Here is a 19,727-nt window from a genome sequence, read left to right on the forward strand (position 1 = left end):
GTTGGCCAGCATGTCGTGTATATATGATGGGGAGGAGATGGGCACTGTTGAGGGTGTGAAGGCAAAGTGGACGTAGGAGCTGAGTCCGGTCTTGGAGGAGGAGGAGGTGGTTTGGAGTGAGGCGTTGAGGAGAGTGAACCCAACCTGAGACTCACCCAGCTGAAGGTGGTGTTCCGAGCACATCATACGTAGGCTAGAATGAGTCATTTTCTGAAGGGGGTGGATGATAGATGCGATCAATATCTGGGGGCGTCAGGCCCATCACGTGCACATAATCTGGTCCTGCTCAAAGCTGGCGGACTTCTTCTGGAGGTCCTGTTTTGAAACTATGTCTGTAATCCTGAATATTGGGTTGGAGCCTTGCCCATTGGTGGCGGTTTCTGGGGTTTTGGTTGTGCTGGAACTCGGGACGGGAGGGGGGCAGGTGGGGGCAGACATCCTGGCCTTTGCCTCACTTGGTAACAAGGCGATCCTCATGGGCTGGACGTCGATTACACTGCCAAGCGCCTCGGCGTTTGGGTTTGTGACTTGAGTTTTTACACCTAAGAAGGTTAAGTTTACTGTGAGAGGGTCAGTTTTTACCGTAGATTGTGGCCGTTTGTATTGTACTTTAAAGAACTGGTCACAGTTAGCTGTTTGGCGGGGATGTAGTAACTAAATGTTACTTTTGTAAGGGGAAGAGGGAGGTGGAGGGAGGGACTCTCACTTGTTTAATTATTGTGTTTTTGTAGGTTTTACAATAAAATTGTTTAAAAGTTTTAATAAAAATATTTCCCAAAAGAAAAGTAGGAGTCTTTCTGAAACTGTGCAAGGTACTGGTGAGACTGTATCTGGAGCACTGTGAGCAGTTTTGGTCCCCTTATTTAAGGAAATATATTATGTCATTGGGGCGGTTCAGAGAAGGTTCACTAGGATGATCCCCAGTGTGGAGGGATTGTCTCATGAGCAAAGGTTAAACAGGTTGGGACTCCACTCATTGGAATTTAGAAGAATGAGAGGTGATCTCATTGAAACACTTAACGGGCCTGACAGGGTAAATGCCTGATGGGAGAGTCGAGGACCAGAGGGCAGAGTCTTAGAATAAAGGGGTGTCCAATTTCAGACTGAGATGAGGAGGAATTTCTTCTCGCAAGAGGATTGTGAGTCTTTGGAACTTTTGCCACTGAGAGCTGTGGGGGCAGGGTCCTTGTGTATATTTAAAGCTGAGACAGGTAGATTCTTGATCAGTAAGGGAATCAAGGGTTACGGGGAAAGGGCAGGCAAGTGGACGCACGGAATGTTGAATCAGCCATGAATGGCAGAGCAGGCTCGAGGGGTCAAACAGCCTACTCCTGTTCCTATTTCTTATGGTGTTAACATTTGTGTCACCCAAGTGACAGCAACAGAGGGCGGGATTCTCCCCTACCCGGCGGGGCGGAGGGTCCCAGCGGGATGGAGTGGCGTGAACCACTCCGGCGTCGGGCCGCCCCAAAGGTGCGGAAGTCTTCGCCGGCCAGCGTAAGTCCTCGCATGCGCCGGAGCATCAGCAGCTGCTAACGTCATCCCCGTGCATGCGCAGGGGAGGGGGTCACTTCCGCCTCCGCCATCGTGAAGACTACAGTGAAGGCAGAAGGAAAAGAGTGCCCCCACGGCACAGGCCCGCCCACTGATTGGTGGGCCCTGATCACGGGCCAGGCCACCATGGGGGCACCACCCGGGGCCAAATCGCCCCCCCCCCAAGGACCCCGGAGCCCGCCCATGCCGCCTGGTCCTGCCGGTAAGGTAGGTGGTTTGATTCCCGCCGGCGGGACCGGCATGACAGCGGCGGGACGTCGGACCATCGCAGGCCGGAGAATCGCCGGGGGTGCCCGCCGACAGGCGTGGCGCGATTCCCGCCCCCGCCGAATCTCTGGGGCCGGAGACTTTGGGCGACGCAGGGGTGGGATTCACACCAGCCCCTGGCGATTCTCCAACCCGGCGGGGGGGCCGGAGAATCCCACCCAGAGAATCTAAACATGTCCCTTCAATATTCAATGGCATTACCATCACTGAATCTCATACTATCAACCTCCTGAGGTAACCATCAACCAGAAACCATCTGGACCAGCTATATAAATACTGTGGCAAAAGGGGAGGTTGGGAATTCTGCAGATAGTAACTCACCCTCCTGACTCCTCAAAGCCTGGCCACCATCTACAAGGAACAAGTCAGGAGTATAATGGATTACTTTCCGCTTGCCTGGATTAATGTAGCTCCAACAATATTCGAAGCTCAACACCATCCAGGACGAAGCAATCCACTTGATCGGCATCCCACCCACCACCTTCATTATTCACTCCCTCCATCACCGACGCACAGTGGGAGCAGCGTGTACTATATTCGCAAGATTGACTGCAGAAACTCACCAAGGTTCCTTCAACAGCACCTTTCAAACTCGTGATCTGTACCAAGGACGCGGGCAGTAGATTCATGGGGACACCACCATCAGCATTCCCTTCCAAGCCACACATCATCCTGACTCGGATCACAATTCTTTCACTCTCACTGGTTCAGAATTCTGGAACTGGAACTTCCTTCTTAAATAGCACTGGGGGAGTACCACACAAGATGGACTCTAGCGGTTCAGGAAGGTGGCTTACCACCACTTTTTAAAAAGGAAATTAGGGGTGAGAAACAATTGCTGGCCTTGTCGGGAAATAGCTGTTGCACAGGCTAGAATCATAGAATTTACAGTACAGGAGGAGGCCATTCGGCCCATCTTGGAAAGAGCACCCTATCCAGGCCCACATCTCCACCCTATCCCCATAACCTAGTAACCCCACCGAACACTAAGGGCAATTTTGGACACTAAGGGCAATTTATCATGGCCAATCCACCTGACCTGCACATCTTTGGACTGTGGGAGGAAACCGGAGCACCCGGAGGAAACCCACACACACACGGGGAGAACGTGCAGACTTCGCACAGTGACCCAGCCGGGAATCGAACCTGGGACCCTGGAGCTGTGAAGCAATTGTGCTAACCACTATGCTACCGTGCTGCCCACTAGTCTAACAGATAGCGTCCCAGCTACCGTGCTGCCCACCAGTCTAACAGATAGCGTAAAAGACACCACCATCATTATCCCTGGATATGTCCTGTCCTACTGGCAGAGGTGGTGGCACAGTGGATTACAGGAGGGAGGGATTTGCCCTGCGTGTCCTCAACATCGACTCCGACCCCATAGCAAGGAAACATGCACATATTGTCCACCGTCAGCTGACAGATCAGTACTCATCCACGATGAACACAACGTGGAGGAGGCACGGAGGGTAGTGAGGGCACAGAATGTACTCTGGGTGGGGGACTTCAATGTCCATCACCAAGAGTTGCTCGTTAGCACCACTACTGACCAAGTCCTAAAGGACCTGGCTGCTAGACCGGGTCTGCAACGGGTGGTGAGGCAACCAACAAGAGGGATAAACATACAAGACCTTATCCTCTCAATCTGCCTGCAGCAGGTCCATGGTAGTATTCATAGAATTTACAGTGCAGAAGGAGGCCATTCAGCCCATCGAGTCTGCACCGGCTCTTGGAAAGAGCACCCTACCCAAGGTCAACAACTCCACCCTATCCCCACAACCCAGTAACCCCACCCAACACTAAGGGCAATTGTAGACACTAAGGGCAATTTATCATGGCCAATCCACCTAACCTGCACATCTTTGGACTGTGGGAGGAAACCGCATTGCTACCGTGCTGCCCACGTATTAGTAGGAGTGACCACTGGTCAGTCCTTACGAAGTCCCGTCTTTACACTGAGGACGCCCTCCTTCATGTGTGGCACTACCACCGTGCTAAATGGCATAGATTTAGAACAAATCTAGCAACTCAAGCCTGGGCATCCATGAGGCACTGTGGGCCATCAGCAGAATTGTATTCAACCACCTCATGGTCCAGCATACCCCCAGCTCTACCATTACCACCATGCCAGGGAATCAACCCTTGCTCAATAATGAGTGTCAGGAGCAGCACCAGGCAGACCGAAAAATGAGGTGTCAACCTGGTGAAGCTACAACACAGGACTATATGCATGCTAAACTGAATAAGCAGCAAGTGATAGACAGAGCTAAGCGAGCCCACAACCAACGGATCGGACCTGAGCTCTGCAGTCCTGCCACATCCAGTCAGGAATGGTGGTGGACAATTAAACAACTTTCTGGAGAAAGCACAAATCTCTCCATCCTCAATGATAATGGAGCCCACCACCATCAGTACAAAAGATCTAGGCTGAAGCATGTAGGGCAGCACGGTAGCACAGCGGTTAACATAGTTGCTTCACAGCTCCAGGATCGAATCCCGGCTTGGGTCACTGTCTGTTGGAGGAGTCTGCACATTCTCCCCATGTCTGCGTGGATTTCCTCCGGGTGCTCCGGTTTCCTCCAGCAGTCCAAAGATGTGCAGCTTAGGTGGATTGGCCGCACCAAATTGCCCTTAGTGTCCAAAAAAGGTTAGATGGGGTTACTGGGATAGGGTAGAGGTGTGGACTTGAGTAGAGTGCTCTTTCCAAGGGCCGGTGCAGATTCAATGGGCCAAATGGCCTTCCGCACTGTAGATTCTATGATTCTATGAATAATTCACAGACCATAAGCGCGAAGTGGATGATCCATCTCGGTGTCTTCCACGGGTTCCCAGCATCAAAGCTGTCACTCTTCAGCCAATACAATTCACTCCATGTGATATCAAGAAACAATGCTATGGGCCCTGGCAATATTCTGGCACTAATGCTGAAGACTTGAGTTCCAGAACTTACTGCGCCCCTCACCAATCTGGCCAATCTGTTCCAGTACAGCTGCAACAGAGGCATCTACCCAGCAATGTGAAAGATTGCCCAGGTATGTCCTGTGCACAAGAACCAGGACAAATCCAACCCGGCTAATTACCACCCTATCAGTCCACTCTCGATCATCAGTAAAGTGATGGAATGGGTCATCAACAGCTATCAAGCAGCATTTACTCGGCAATAACCTGCTCACAGACGCTCAGTTTGGGTTCTGCCAGGGTCACTCAACTCCTGACCTCATTACAGCCTTGGCTCAAATATGGACAAAAGAGCTGAACTCCAGACGTGAGATCAACTGCCCTTGACATCACTGCAGGAGTTCCTCAGGGTAGTGTCCTCAGCCAAACCATCTTCAGCTGCTTCATCAATGATCTTCTTTCCTTCGTAGTCACATGTAGGAATGTTCGCTGATGTCTGCACAATGTTCAGCACCATTCACAACTCCTGAGACACTGAAGCACTCCATGTGCAAATGCAGCAAGACTTGGACAATGTCCAGGCTTGGGCTGACAAGTAGCAATAAACATGGCACACAAGTGTCAGGCAATGACTATCTCCAATAAGAGAGAATCAAACCATCAGCCTTGACATTCAATGGCAGTACCATTACTGTATCCCCCACTAACAAAATCCTGGGGGTTACCATTGACCAGAAAGTGAACTGGACCAGCCATATAAATACTGTGGCTACAAGAGTAGGTCAGAGGCTAGGAATCCTGCAGCCTCCTGACTCCCCAAAGCCTATCCACCATCTCCAAGGCACAAGTCTGATGGAATACTCCCCGCTTGGCTGGATGAGTGCAGCTCCAATAACACTCAAGAAGCTCAACACCATCCAGGAAAAAGTAGCCTGCTTGATTGGCACCCCTTCCACAAACATTCACACCCTCCACCACCGACTCATGGTAGCTGCTGTGTGTACCACTTACAAGATGCACTGCAGGAACTCACCAAGGCAGCACCTTCCAAACCCACGACCACTACCATCTAGAAGGACAAGGACAGCAGATGCCTGGGAACACCACCACCTGGAGGTTACCCACCAAGTCACTCAACATCCTGACTTGGAAATATATCTCTGCTCCTGGGTCAAAATCCTGGAACCCCAGCCATAACAGCACTGTGGGTGTACCACACCACATGGACTGAGCAGTTCAAGATGGCGGGTGGCTCACCACCACCTTCTCAAGGGCAATTAGGGATGGGCAACAAATGCTGGCCTAGCCAGTGAAGCCTACATGCTGCAAAAATGAATTTTAAAGAAACTGACCTGTCACCTGCAATGACTTGTGCACATATAGAACTATAGAATTCCTACAGTGCAAGAGGGGGCCATTCAACCCACTGAGTCTGCACTGACCCTTCGAAAGAACCCTCCACCTAGGCCCACTCACTTGCCCCATCCCAGTAACCACATGCTTTGATCATGGCCAATCCACCTAAGCTGCACATATTTTGGACTGTGGGTGGAAACCGGAGCACCCGGAGGAAACCCACACAAACACAGGGAGAACGTGCAAACTCCAGTCACCCAAGGCCGGAATTGAACCCGGGTCTCTGGCGCTGTGCTAACCACTGTGCCACCCCTCGACAGTGCCTCTGCCCCTGCACCCTCTTTGTAGTTATACACTTTTATTATCGTCTCCCCACATTCTTCCTGCCAAAACAAATAACTTCACACCTCTCTGCATTAAATTGCATCTGCCACCTGACCGCCCGAGTCTTGTGGTTCAGTGGGTCACGTCCCTGCCTCTCTGTCACGAAGCTTCAGGTTCGAGACCCACCCCAGGACTTGTGTGGCCAAGGAAGGATGCGTTCATAACGCCGCCGATGGCAGGTGGTAAGACCGGGAGAAACTCCTGGTTAGCCATAATCGATGTGGACTGGAGAGCCTCGAGCGACAAGACAGACCAGTGACCTGTTCAAGGTAAAACCTGAGATGGGAACAGACAAAAGTCTGCTCTAGGTTCAGGGAGAGAAACAACAATAGCGTGACTGCCCATTCCAACCTGTGTCCTTTTGAAGTTTAACACTATCCTCTTCACAGTTCCACGTTTTATGCCATCTGCAAATTTCGAAACTGTGCCCCTGTACATGCATTATCAAGAAGAGCTGGGGTTCTAACACTGACGCCTGGGGCACTATAAATCTTCCCACAATCCGAAAAACAACCATTTAACCACCACTCTCCACCTCCTGTCACTCAGCCAATTTCACATCCATGTTGCTACTGCCCCTTTCATTTCGGGAGCTAAAAGTTTGTTCGCAAGTCTATTGTGCGATACTGTATCGAACGCCACACAATTTAATGAAACAGCAGCAATACATGATAAAGGTCTATAACATTGTCAGTCTTTTAGCTCATGAAAGGATATTTTGTGCCTAGCTTGGTGTGGCTCAGGTTCACCACTTTGGCAGGATAGTCTCTGCTTCCATTGATACATTACTATTGCATCAGTTCAATATGAGCAATTGAGACCCTCCCCAATACGTACAAATTAAGATAATACCAAAGGGAGACTTTAAATCAGACACCATCAGGCAGCACGGTGGGTTAGCCCTGTTGCCTCACGGCGCCGAGGTCCCAGGTTCGATCCCGGCTCTGGGTCACTGTCCGTGTGGAGTTTGCGCATTCTCCCTGTGTTTGCGTGGGTTTTGCCCCCACAACCCAAAGATGTGCAGGGTAGGTGGATTGGCTATGCTAAATTGCCCCTCAATTGGAAAAAATGAATTGGGTACTCTAAATTTCTTTTTTTTTTTTAATCAGACACCATCTTTTCAAGGTTTTCCCATGTACAGCAGGTACCAAACACATCTGCCTGATTGACAAAATGCTTGCTGCATTTTCTATTTGGCGGTCAGATACATTTAAAACCCGCAAGGGGAATTTTGGTTTTTCCTGGTCCTATCCACCATCTCCTGTAGGACATCATTGTGAGCTCTAGGCTCAGAATTACTGCATCGGCGTTTGGTCAGCTTTTTCTAGTGTGAACCCATCGAATGTTCTGTGGATTTGCTGTCGAGTGAAGAAAGTTAAAATTTAGCACACCATTCGTGGGCTGATTAAACTGCTGGGTATGCCAAAAACATCTGTAATTCAAACAGGATCAATAAGGGTACATCAACGTTTGTCCGATAACACTTGTGACATTTTTCTACATTACCAGCACAATACCAATGCAATTTGTTGGCGTTAGGTGAAACAAGCAGGAGAAAAGTTGTAGAGGGTGACATGGGCCTTTTGTAGAGGTAAAGGAAAAATATTTTGTCCGGCAGCTCTAGGAGGTCTGTCTGTACTGGATTCCACGGAACCAGTTGTGGAGAGGTGTTTTTTAATGTTTTAACGGAGTGATGGGGAGTACTTTACCTCTTTCTTACTTTGTCCAACTTAAGACAACTGTTGAGTTTCTACGTGCAAAAAGAAAATCTCGTTCACAAATCTTCAAAGCCGTACTTTATTTTAACAAGGAAATTGTGTCAAATGTAATGCTATTTTTGAAATACAGAAATAATCTTTATTTTGACACTGATTAAATATGTACATGTTTACAAATAAATACAAAAATATAATACACTTCAATTGACAAAGTTAATTTTAGTCTGAACGAGACAGACAAAGCACATTTTGATCCACAAAATAATGAAAATTGATCAAACGTGGCAGCGGTGACAGTTCTGTGACAAGTAACAATAATCATTAATGTATATTCTATTTCTAGGTTTACAAGTCTTCCTAACTATCACCCAAGAAATCTGAAGCAGGTTTCTGTGTTAAGTGATTTCCATTCAGTTTGGCCGTTAACTTTAATTATTACATATTTGAAAAGGGAGGGAGTGAGTAAAAAAGAAAACAGAACTCATGGAGTTCACCTGTTGAGAGAATTGTGCCTAATGCAGAGAAACCTTAAAAACAGCATTAAATACTGATTCAAATCAATACCTGTTTTGCGTAGTGATATGTTTCAACAACCTAAACAGTTTCCTATTACTTTACTGGATAAGAGGTAGATTATTATTACCCATTAGGTTCAGACTAATTTCCTCAAGTGAAGATTGTATTTCACAAAATGTCAGTAAATCAGGATATTACGAACAGGTAAATTGGAGGATACCTGTGCCTTTTCAGGCTAATCCTGTCTGAATCCACAACCATAAGTCCCTTTGCGTTCTTCAAAAGAGCTTTATTCTGCGCATGCAGAACACAAAAGTGGTGCTGCTGATGTCTGTAACCTTGACGGGTTTATGACTGCTCAAAATGAAATACTGTGTAGGGGAGAACGGGGTTCGTTGAGCTTTTCCAAGAGCTTCAGTGGTAAAACCGGTCAGTAAGCGCTTTGAGCATCAGAAGAGGCCCTTCAGGATTGCACCCACCCCCGCACCCCAGACTCTCACTGGCCTAATGGGAAACGAATAATGCAAGAGGTTTGTAGATGAGAACATGCTAGTAGACATTGAGAATTAAGAAACCTCTCGGCCACACTAAAAAGAGATTTGTTGTTGGCTGTCAGCCAGAATATCAGACCAGGTTTTCCAAATTGTGCCGAGAATGCCAAGTGTTTGCCAAAATCAGGAAGACACTCTGAAAAATAATCCATCCACGGCAACAAACAAGGAAAAGAAGTGAGAAGCAGAAAGACTAATGTGGATGCACTAAATGAACAACAGAGGGGCATTCTGTTGCACCCTCTTCCAAATGCAAAAATCACACTCTGATCCTCGTGAATGCATGGGTCACCATAGTCATGCCTTGTTGAGCTAACATGACTGAATGAGGATGAATGGCTTTGTTTTGCTGAAAGCAAAAACAGGCTAGAGAGGTTGGGAAGACTTTCTTCACCACCACCACGCCACCCTCCACCCCACCCCACCCCGTCCCCCTTCCTCCCATTGCACATACCAATGCACAGATCATAATCAGAACAAGGTGGGAGGCATCTGGGTTACTGTAGTTTTCCCAAAGGACGAATCCAACTGGGCCTCTGAGGAGTGGCCTACTTCAGCCAGACATGCTAGAATGAAAGAACAAAGAGTTATTTGTGCTCTAATTTAGATATGATGTCACTTTACGCTTGTGCACTGGCTTGCCCTGTACTCTGCTCACATTCATTAAATACGTCAACGTGTTGGACAAGCCGTTTTCAGAACCACAGATATGCCAAAGAAAACAAATTCAGCACTCCACGGATCTCAACGCATCTCTTTCAACAAGCCGCCACAAGTGTGATAGGCCAAATTACATCTTTCTGTGCTGGAAGGTTCAACGGTTCAAAAATGACAAGAGGGCTTTGAAGGTAGCATGGGAATAGAGGAAATACGGACCCCGGAAGTGTAGAAGATTTTAGTTCAGACGGGCAGCATGGTCGGCGCAGGCTTGGAGGGCCGAAGGGCCTGTTGCTGTGCTGTTTTGTTCTTTGTTTATTGTTCTTTGTAGCTCAATCTGGCAAACCCGCCTTCTGGTTTGCCATGGCACTTTGTACAAACGTCACAAGAAAAAAAACACAACGTGGCCCATTTGCAAGTCTCTGCACGGAGCCGTTTTTAGAACATTAACAATTCAAAACAATAATTTACAGAAGTTTTTGGTAAACAGAATCACAAAAAATGCCTGAGATGTGTAAAATGAAGCTGCTTTGGACAGAGTTTATTTTAAAAAATTGAGTGGCCAAAAAAAAAAATCAAATCAAACCGTTGGTTCACATTGCCTCGTGCGGGTTTACAGACCTGCTTGGCTTCAGGGCTTATGCATAAATCACATAGAACAATGGGATGGGGAGAATTCATAGCTGTAATAAATGAGGAAACGCGACATGGCTTGATGCTTTGGGATATAATGCCCGAATCTGCTGGATGTTTAGCTTGGATATTAATATATTTTATTTCAAATGTATTAGAAATGCAGTTAACAATTAATTACTCTGGGGAAAACTTTCATCAAATTAACATCCAATACTGGCAGTTCATTTCCCTCTTTAGTCTACTGGTCATCACATTACATTTGTGTGAAATTTCTTGCTGTGCTTTTTTTAAAAGAGGAATTGTGATTCACTCTGGGTATTCTACTCCAATCGGTTTGCATGTACTAAGTTTGCTGATCCTAGTTTTCAAATGCTCAACAATTTGGAAAACAATACAAACCAGTGTTTCCTCCTGACCTCAACTCACCAATCTCCTGCCCTCTGACCCAGTTACCTGCTGAAGCTGTTACTTCAGTAACGTTTCCATTTCTTAAGTAAATTCATAGACCTGAATGTTAACTCAGTTTCCCGCTGGCTACGCCCTCTAACTATCTCCAGCATGTTCAGTTGACATTTCGGATTCCCTGCTTATTGTCTTTTGTAACGCTGCTAGACTTGCAAAACAGATCAGATTTCCCGTGACGATCAACTCATTTGCTGATCAGAATGTTTTCTACCATCGGGCAATCTTCCAATTATAGCAACCAAGAAAAAGAAAACCATTTAGAAACAAAAGAGACAAATTGTAAATCAGCCTTACCATTTTTTGTGGCCAGGGTACTTTGTGTAGGAGCGGTTAGCATTCTTAAACCTTTAGTAAAACTATTTATATCCGTAACAAGGACTCCACTCTGTGCAAAAGCGTCTCGGTTCTCTGGATTCCCTGGAAGATTGTCAATTTGAAAAGACAATAAAACATAAACGACTATAGTTTTAACAGGTTTGCAAGTTGATAATTCATGATCACATTTTCAAAAGGAATAGGTATAAAAAATGACAATGCTCGAGGAGAGCTCGGGTTTTTATTATTCAAAGAAGAGACGGTTTGAAAATATGTTCATTTATTTAATTTTTTAAAATAAATTTAGCGTACCCGATTATTGTTTCCAATTAAGGGGCAATTTAGCGTGGCCAATCCGCCTACTCTGCACATCTTTGGGTTGTGGGGGTGAAACCCACGCAGGCACGGGGAGAATGTGCAAACTGCACACGGACAGTGACCCGGGTCCTCAGCTCCATAGGCAGCAGTGCTAACCACTGTGCCACCATGCCGCCCGTTCATTTATTTAATAATGTAAAGAGGAATACTTGAATTTTTCTCGGCAGGTAGGACCAGGCCATTCAGCTTTTCTATCATTCAGTTGGATTGATGCTGATCTGTACCGGAACTCCCAACTATTTCCCTTGGTTCCGTAACCTTTGCCAACTATTAAGCATCTTTCGATCTCAATTTTGAGATTATAACATCGTCAGAACATCTCAAAAACATCCCTAATCATCAATTCATGACTCGGAAGGATAGTCAGTCACAATTTCATTTGGAGTCAGAAACAGCAGCCAATGCAATGGCAAAGTATCCTGTACGGCAGATAAGATGAATGACCGATCAATGTCTTCCACATACTGTTGGCCACGACCAGGAGATATGCCCGACTCTGCTGAACACGAGTATGTTATATTCAGCTGAACAGGCATGTGGGAGTTTGAATTATGTCCCATCTGTAACTTGCTACCTGCAACACTGGTGAAATGCTACACTGAAGTGTCAACCAGGACTATATACTTTAAGTCTGAACAGGCTGGCCACTTTTCCTGAGGAAAAAGAAGACTGAGAGGTGACCTGATAGAGGCGCAGTTCTCGATTTCGGACTCTCCCGCAATCTAACCGGCTCCCTCGGATTTGCACCGGGCGCGACCTGGCGGCTAGATTGAGCTCTTCACTTTCTACTTGGTCTTGTCTCTTATACAAAAATTTTTTTTATTTTTTTTTAAATTTAGAATATCCAATTCATTTTTTCCAATTAAGGGGCAATTTAACGTGGCCAATCCACCTAACCTGCACATCTTTGGGTTGTGGGGGTGAAACCCACGCAGACACAGGGAGAACGTGCAAACTCCTCACAGACAGTGACCCAGGGCCGGGATTCGAACCCGGATCCTCAGCGCCGTAGGCAGCAATGCTAATCACTGTGCCACCGTGCCGCCCGTCTTATGCAAAAATAATGGAAGCGGAGCTGACTCATATTCTGAAGGAGCGAAGGTTATCTCGAAGAATATGCTGTTGGGGTGAGATGGAGTGGAAGAGGAGAAAGCTCATGCGGAACATAAACACCAGTCTAGACTAGCTGGACTGATGAGTCTCTTTTGGTCTTGTTCATTCTGTGCAATACCATCAAAGATTTGAGACAACAGGCAGAATTCTCCCATCCCGCCTACAGCGGGCTTGGTGCAAGGCGGGAGCCAAATTCACCCAATGGTGGGTTGGTCTTCCCACTGGCAGGTGGCGTAAATGCCATTTGCAGCTCATGAATGCTCGTTAAAACAACTGTCCACTGGTATCCCGTCAGGCCTCCCAATCTTGTGCCACACCAGCGGGAAATCATGTCGGCATTGAACGCGATTGATAACGAGTGGCGTGCAAGACAAGTCCTCAGTTTTAAGAGACTTTGAGGTGAGTACAACAAAGCTGTCTGCCACCGTACTGTGCTGCTCTTGATACCCGAGCACCTTTCGGCCAGGGCAGACCGGTTCCTGCCCTCCTTCTCCATGCCGAGCTGGTCTTCATGGGCAGCATCGTGCTGCTGGACCCATGGACCCTCCTATGTCGTATCAGCACAGCGCTTGGGGATGGGGAGTATAGCGGTTTCCTCGCCCCACCTGGTTCCACACATCGGTGTCTACTTGGATAGCATTGTGCTGCAGGACATAATTCCAGGGATGGAGTGATAGGTGAGGCAAAGGTGGGTAGTGTTAGTATGACAGAGACAGGGGGGCAATGTGGAAGGAGGGCTCTGGAAGGGGAGAGGTGGGAAAAGGGGAACAGCTCATACTGACAGGCAGAGTGGCACGGTCGGATGACGATGACGAACAATGGTAGGCAGAGAGAAGCTGGACCCTGACACGGCTGCAGGAAAAGCTCATAAACAGAGGTCAAAGGGGTTTTGCCGATGTCATGTCCACGGTACGAAAAACATGGGTGGTGCCGAGTCCAGAGGTGTGATTTTTGGAGTGTCAGAAGATCCGGGAGTCCAGGGGGTGAGAGAGGCTGACATCTTGGCCTTTGCCTCCCTGGTAGCCCGGAGACGGATATTGCAAGCGTGGAGGGACTCGAAGTCCCCGAAATCAGAGACCTGGGTTAGCGACATGGCTGGGTTCCTCGGTCTTGAGAAAATCAAGTTCGCCCTAAGAGGGTCAACGCTAGGGTTCGTTCAAAGGTGGCAGCCGCTTGTCGACTTCTTCGGGGAAAATTAACTGTCCGCAGAGGCAAAAGATTTAAAGAGAGGGGGCAGGGGGAGGAGTTAGGCTATTTTCTGTTTCGGGACTTGTCAAGGATGGAAATGATTTATGCACCATGTTTATATTTGGATTTGCATTGTTTATTGTTGTTTCTACTGCTATTATTATTGGAAGTGGATGCACGAAGATTCAGATGTGGTGGGCGTAGGCCCAAATGGGGCATTGGCGCCTCGCAGGTGGTGGTCTCAGAGAGAGGGGGGGTTGAATTGAGGAACTGATGTCCTCTTGAGGCTGCTAGCTTCTTTCTCTCTGGATTGCTGACACTCTGCGTGGATTGGTGAAGAAGGGCTGAAGAGAATGATACAAGTGTGAAGGGCTGGAGAGAATGATATGAGTGCGCTGGAGTGGTATTGGAATAGGCTGCCGGAGCTTCAAAGCCATCAGCCGGGGGCTGGTGGACGAATCGGCTGCCAGTCCGCCAGGTGAGTGGGAGGGGAACTCACCTATGCCCAATTAATAAGGCTCCAAACACCGAATCTGGTGTGGGATCCTGCCATTCCGGCCAACAGGGCTGAAGGAGCGGCCCGCCACCCCACCTACTCTCTAAATGGGAGAATTCATCCCATTGTGCTCTGGTTCCCAGTTCCATTGTGGCTTTGTTGCATCGCACTCAATACCTGATGCCTGCAAATCTCAGCTGTCAACGCTCCATTCTTACCACCTCATGAGGCTCATGAGTTTAGTGCGACGATAAAATCTGATCTTGCTTGCCTCACGGCGCCGGGGACCCGGGTTCGATCCAGGCCCCGCGGGGGTCAGTGTCCGTGTGGAGTTTGCAGATTCTCCCCATGTCTGCCAGGGTCTCACCCCCACATGCGATGGGTAGGTGGATTGGCCAGGCTAAAATTGCCCCTTGATTGGAAAAATTAAAAGAAAAAGATCTTATCTGATCCTTGATTTTACTTCAGAGGAAATTCTGACCCTGAATTTGTGAAGCTGAAACCTGAGTGGCTGCAGACTTGAAAACGTTAAGAACACAGGCTGAATACAATCTCAAAAGATGTCCATGCCTTCAACGTTCCAATTAAGTTTTAAAAATTTAAATATTACTGTCTCAGCCCCTGACTTTCTCTATTTTCACTCCAAACAATACCATCTTATTCTTCTAAAGATCATCATCCTTGCAGCCGATTTTGTCACATCTCACCTGTGAGGAATACGGCAAACCTGGAGCTTATTTTCTGACCCTGTAGCTTCACAAGACAGCTGAGATGGTCGGGTTTACTCTGGGACCTGGAATCACACTCGTGGAAAGGGAGAATTTCCACGATGTTGGCTGCAATCTTTCGAGTCAGGAGGGAAATCTTTCTCTTTGCGGCGTTGTCTTCTCTGCATGAATAAATGATACAAAGCCAAGTGAATACATTCTAAAACAAGTAACAAAATGGAACCACTCAAATGTCATGCACCGAAACAAGGAATAAGAGTTCTTTATAATCAAACAAGTGTCTTGCTGTTAGATCGTACATTTAATATCCTCAGGACATCCCAAAGCGCTTCCTAGCCGAGTGTAATGAAATATTTCGTCTAAAGCACAAGTAACATTCATGCCAACGAGGGTCAGGCAATGACCATCTCCAACGAAAATCTAACTATACCCCCTTGTCATCAATGGCATTACCATTGCTAAATCCTCCATTATCAACACCCGGAAGATTATCATTGACCAGAAACTGGACTAGCCATATAAATACTGTGGCTACAAGAGCAGGTCAGAGGCTGGGAATCCTGCAGCCTCCTGACTCACCTCCTGAGGTTTCAGAGAAAATTCAGCAGGCCTTACGACACCGCATAAGGTCAACTGGAATACGTTCAGACAGGGATCATAGAATCATAGACCTGGTATATTACAGAAGAGAAGGACAAAAAGAATAAGAAGGCCCTGGTAGAGTGAACCGTAGAATCAGAATTTACAGTGCAGAAGGAGGCCATTCGACCCATCGAGTCTGCACTGGCCCTTGGAAAGAGCACCCTTCTTAAGCCCCCCCACCCCCCACCCTATCCCCGTAACCCCACCTAACCTTTTTGGACACTAAGGGCAATTTATCACGGCCAATCCACCTAACCTGCACATCTTTGGACTGTGGGAGGAAACCGGAGCACCCGAAGGAAAACCCACACAGACACGGGGAGAACGTGCAGACTCAGCACAGAGAGTGACCCGAGTCGGGAATAGAACCTGGGACCCTGGAGTTATGAAGCAACAATGCTAACCACTGTGCTATCGTGTTGTACAACACGGGAATCGAACTGTTAGTATTCATCCTTCAAGGCTAACTGGCACTGATTATACCGCTACCGATTTGGAACAAGACATGGAGATTGAAGAGGCACCGTGCACGTCACATATTGGGCAATTATGAGGAGCCGACTGTGGATTGATGATGAACAAAGTAACGTTGAGGCGCAGGATAAGGATATTTATTCAAGAGGACAACTAGCCAAGTAAGAACAAAGGTGACCGACATCGAGACTGTCCTCTTGGACCAGAGGCAGGATCTGTACCCTGGAGTCCCAGCAGACTGCGGTGATCAAGGAGAAGGTGTCGCTGCAGGGCGAAGTCGATGACTTGGAAAACGGGTCCAGACGACAAAATCTAGGCATTATTGGCCTACCAGAGGGAACCGATGGTTGGGCCCCAACGCAGTTTATGTCATTCAAAAAGATGGGGTGTGGCGAGGTAACTTTCCATAAACCCCTGGAGCTGTTCAGAACCTACCATACTCTCTGACTGAAGCCTCGCCCAGGCAACCTCCCCTGAGCTATTGTGGTACGGTTCCATCGCTATAAAGAAAAGGAGCTTGTTCTTCAGTGGGCAAGGGAGCACCATGATGTCACTTATTAAGGCCACCAATTGGTCATCTTTCTTTGACATGCTTTCCAAAGTTTTAGATATTGATTTGCAGCCTAGTCCTTGGATAGCCACATTTGGAGTCCCACCTGAACCAGTCAGTCTCACGAAGATTATGGCAGACGTCATTGCATTCACTTCGCTAATCACCCACAGGTGGATTCTATTATCTTGGAGGTTCCCCCAAACCACCCACAGCTTCATCCTGGTTGGAAGCATTTGATGGCGTTACTTCATTTGCAAAATATTAAATGTCAATATCAGCAAAACTAAAAAGTTGGTCATTGACTTCAGAAAGCAAAGTATCGTACACACTCCAGCCTGCATCACTGGTGCCGAGGTGGAGATGGTTGACAGCTTCAAATTCCCAGGTGTGCACATCACCAACAATCAAGAAAGAACAACAGCGCCTATACTTTCTCAGGAAATGAATGGAATTCGGTATATCCGCACCGACTATTACCAACTTTTATAGATGCATCTAGAAAGCATCCTATCGGAGTGCAACACAGCCTGGTATGGCAACTGTTTAGCGCAAGACCGTAAGAAACTAGAGTCGTGAACATGGTCCAGTCGATCACGCAAACCCACCTCCCATCCATTGATTCTGTTTACACCACCCTCTGCCTTGGGAAAGCGGGCATCATAATCAAAGACCTCTCCCACTCGGTTTACTCACTCTTCCAACTTCTTTCATCGGGCAGGAGATACAAAAGTCTGAGAACATGCACAAACAGACTCAAAAACAGCTTGTTCCCTGCTGTTACCAGATTCCAAAACAACCCTCTTGTGGGCTGATGGACTTATGGACTGATCGGATGTCTTCCCCCGTCTTCTCTACTGAGTAAAACTACACTCTTGTATGCTCCACCCGATGCCTATATCTATGTACTTACATTGCGTATTTTATGTTTGCCCTATGTCATGAGAATGTCACTTTAAGAAATGCTTGTCTGCTCATGTTACTGCAGTGATGACAGAGTGTGGGTGGAGCTGAGCTCTGGCTCTGCTTTTTAGTTTCACTTTGAGAAAAGCTTGGGTGTGTCTGTGTTTGTTTTTGGTTTTGTTTCAGTGTTGGAGCTACAGTTATCCGCAGGAGGTGTAATGTTGTTCTCTCTGCCATGTCAAGACTATCACTTGATCATTTGGTGAATGCAGAGGGATAACTGTTCTCAGTAGTGAATTTAAACCTGATGTGCTTCTATTAAAACTTTATTTGCAAATCTTATGGATGTTAAAAGGAAAGCTGAAGGATTACTTAGTGTTGTATTCTTTGTGGGTTGTATTTGAATTGATGGTTGCTAAGATGTCCACTGTAAGTTTTAAAAAGGTTAACTTGAGTTCATAGAATATACATTGTTTTGCTTAAAAAAATACTTTTTGATTTCTGCTGTACCACACCTGTAGAGTGGGCCGTGTGCTCCCCGTACCACAATCTAGTAAAAGTCGTGGGTCAGGTGAACTCCAAGATACACTTTGGGGTTCTCGAAACCCTGGCCCATAACACCTTTTATGTATTTTCTGTCCATGTACGGAATAATCTGTCTGAGCTGCACGCAGAACAATACTTTTCACTGTACCTTGGTGGACGTAACAATAAACCAATGCATACCATAATAGTATTTACCAGAAATGTTATCGTAGATGGCAGCTTTATGTTTCTTTCAGTTAACTATTGCTGACTGTTGGTTTTGTTTGCACAGTGGATGCTTGCTTGTTTACTGGAGGGAGAAGCTGTGTCAATATACTGTATTGTACTTTGTTTGCTCGGTTTTTATGAAAACCTATTTAAGAAGATGTCAGAATGGACCCTCCGACCACAGGGAAAATAAGTTTTGAAGTTTTTTGGGGGGCATTTTAGCAACATATCCCTGGGACTGCTGATCGATAGATATTAAACCAGCATTTTGCAGGGAGAGAGATTTCAACGGGAAGTATTTTTGGAACCACCTAAAGAAGCCTGTGATATAGAAGGAAGATTGTGGCAATTAAAGGATTGAATAATGCGTCGAGAATATGGTATTTTTCTGTGAGGCTGGTCCTGTTAAAAAACAGGTTGCTTCCAGTTAAAGGCAGATCCTGCAGTGTTCTATTGGTACCTCACGGAGAGACTAACAGGGATCTTTATCTTGCATGTGGATGATTTTCTATTTGGTGGTTCTGAAGAACTTGAACAATGGGTGATTGATAAAATCAGGAAGGAGTTCAAGGATGGAAGCCAGGCTTCAGGGGCTTTTAAATCCATAGGTTTAAGCATTAAATAGATCAAATCAAATCTGTGAACCAATAATCCTATCCAGGAAATGTTAGTCGCATCCCAATAAATTAGGTCAGATCTTCACAGAAAGAGGAGCCAGCGACCAAGAAAGAAACCAATTAATTGGGAAGTTTAACTGGGCAGTTGAACTGGTCATGTAGGTACTCACACTGCTCCCGATGCCAGTTGTGACGTGTTGGGAGCTGAGTACCATGGTGAATCATGCCATGGTACAGGAAGTTCTGAGGGCAAACCCCAAAGAAACTAAACTCAGAGAAAAGCACACTTCAGTTCCCAGCCTTGGGTGAACCAGATGATATGGGGTTGGTCATCTTTAGTGATGCTGCGCATGCCAATCTTCCAGATGGAGATTCAAGCATCACAGGGTTAATCATATTTCTGGTAGGAAAAACGGATAAATGTTGCCCTTTAGTTTGGGAAGACAAGAAAATTAAAAGGGTAGTGCAAAGCACCTGAGCTGCAGAAACTCTTTTTTGATTGGCTGAAGCAATAGATATGGGGGTTTACACATCCAATAGACTGACAGAAATACTGTATGATGGTCAA

General features: G+C 46.7%; 1 protein-coding gene across 6 annotated transcripts in view; it reads right to left on the minus strand.

The window, feature by feature from the left end:
* Positions 1–7,565: 7,565 nt before the first annotated feature.
* Positions 7,566–19,727, minus strand: part of LOC119973545 (protein TASOR 2-like) — a 104,573-nt gene continuing 92,411 nt past the window's right edge. For 3 of the 6 annotated variants that reach the window (XM_038811840.1, XM_038811836.1, XM_038811841.1), the window contains 3 exons: positions 15,200–15,381; positions 11,297–11,419; positions 8,238–9,810 (listed from right to left, as the gene is read on the minus strand). In XM_038811840.1, the coding sequence (XP_038667768.1) occupies positions 9,716–9,810; positions 11,297–11,419; positions 15,200–15,381 (400 nt within the window). In that variant the 3' untranslated portion in view covers positions 8,238–9,715. Of the gene's footprint in view, positions 7,818–8,118; positions 8,210–8,237; positions 9,811–11,296; positions 11,420–15,199; positions 15,382–19,727 lie in introns of those variants that run through there. The other 3 variants (XR_005462346.1, XM_038811838.1, XM_038811839.1) reach the window with 3 other exon arrangements.

Source organism: Scyliorhinus canicula, chromosome 11 (assembly GCF_902713615.1).
Source record: "Scyliorhinus canicula chromosome 11, sScyCan1.1, whole genome shotgun sequence".
Taxonomy (NCBI): Eukaryota; Metazoa; Chordata; class Chondrichthyes; order Carcharhiniformes; family Scyliorhinidae; genus Scyliorhinus; species Scyliorhinus canicula.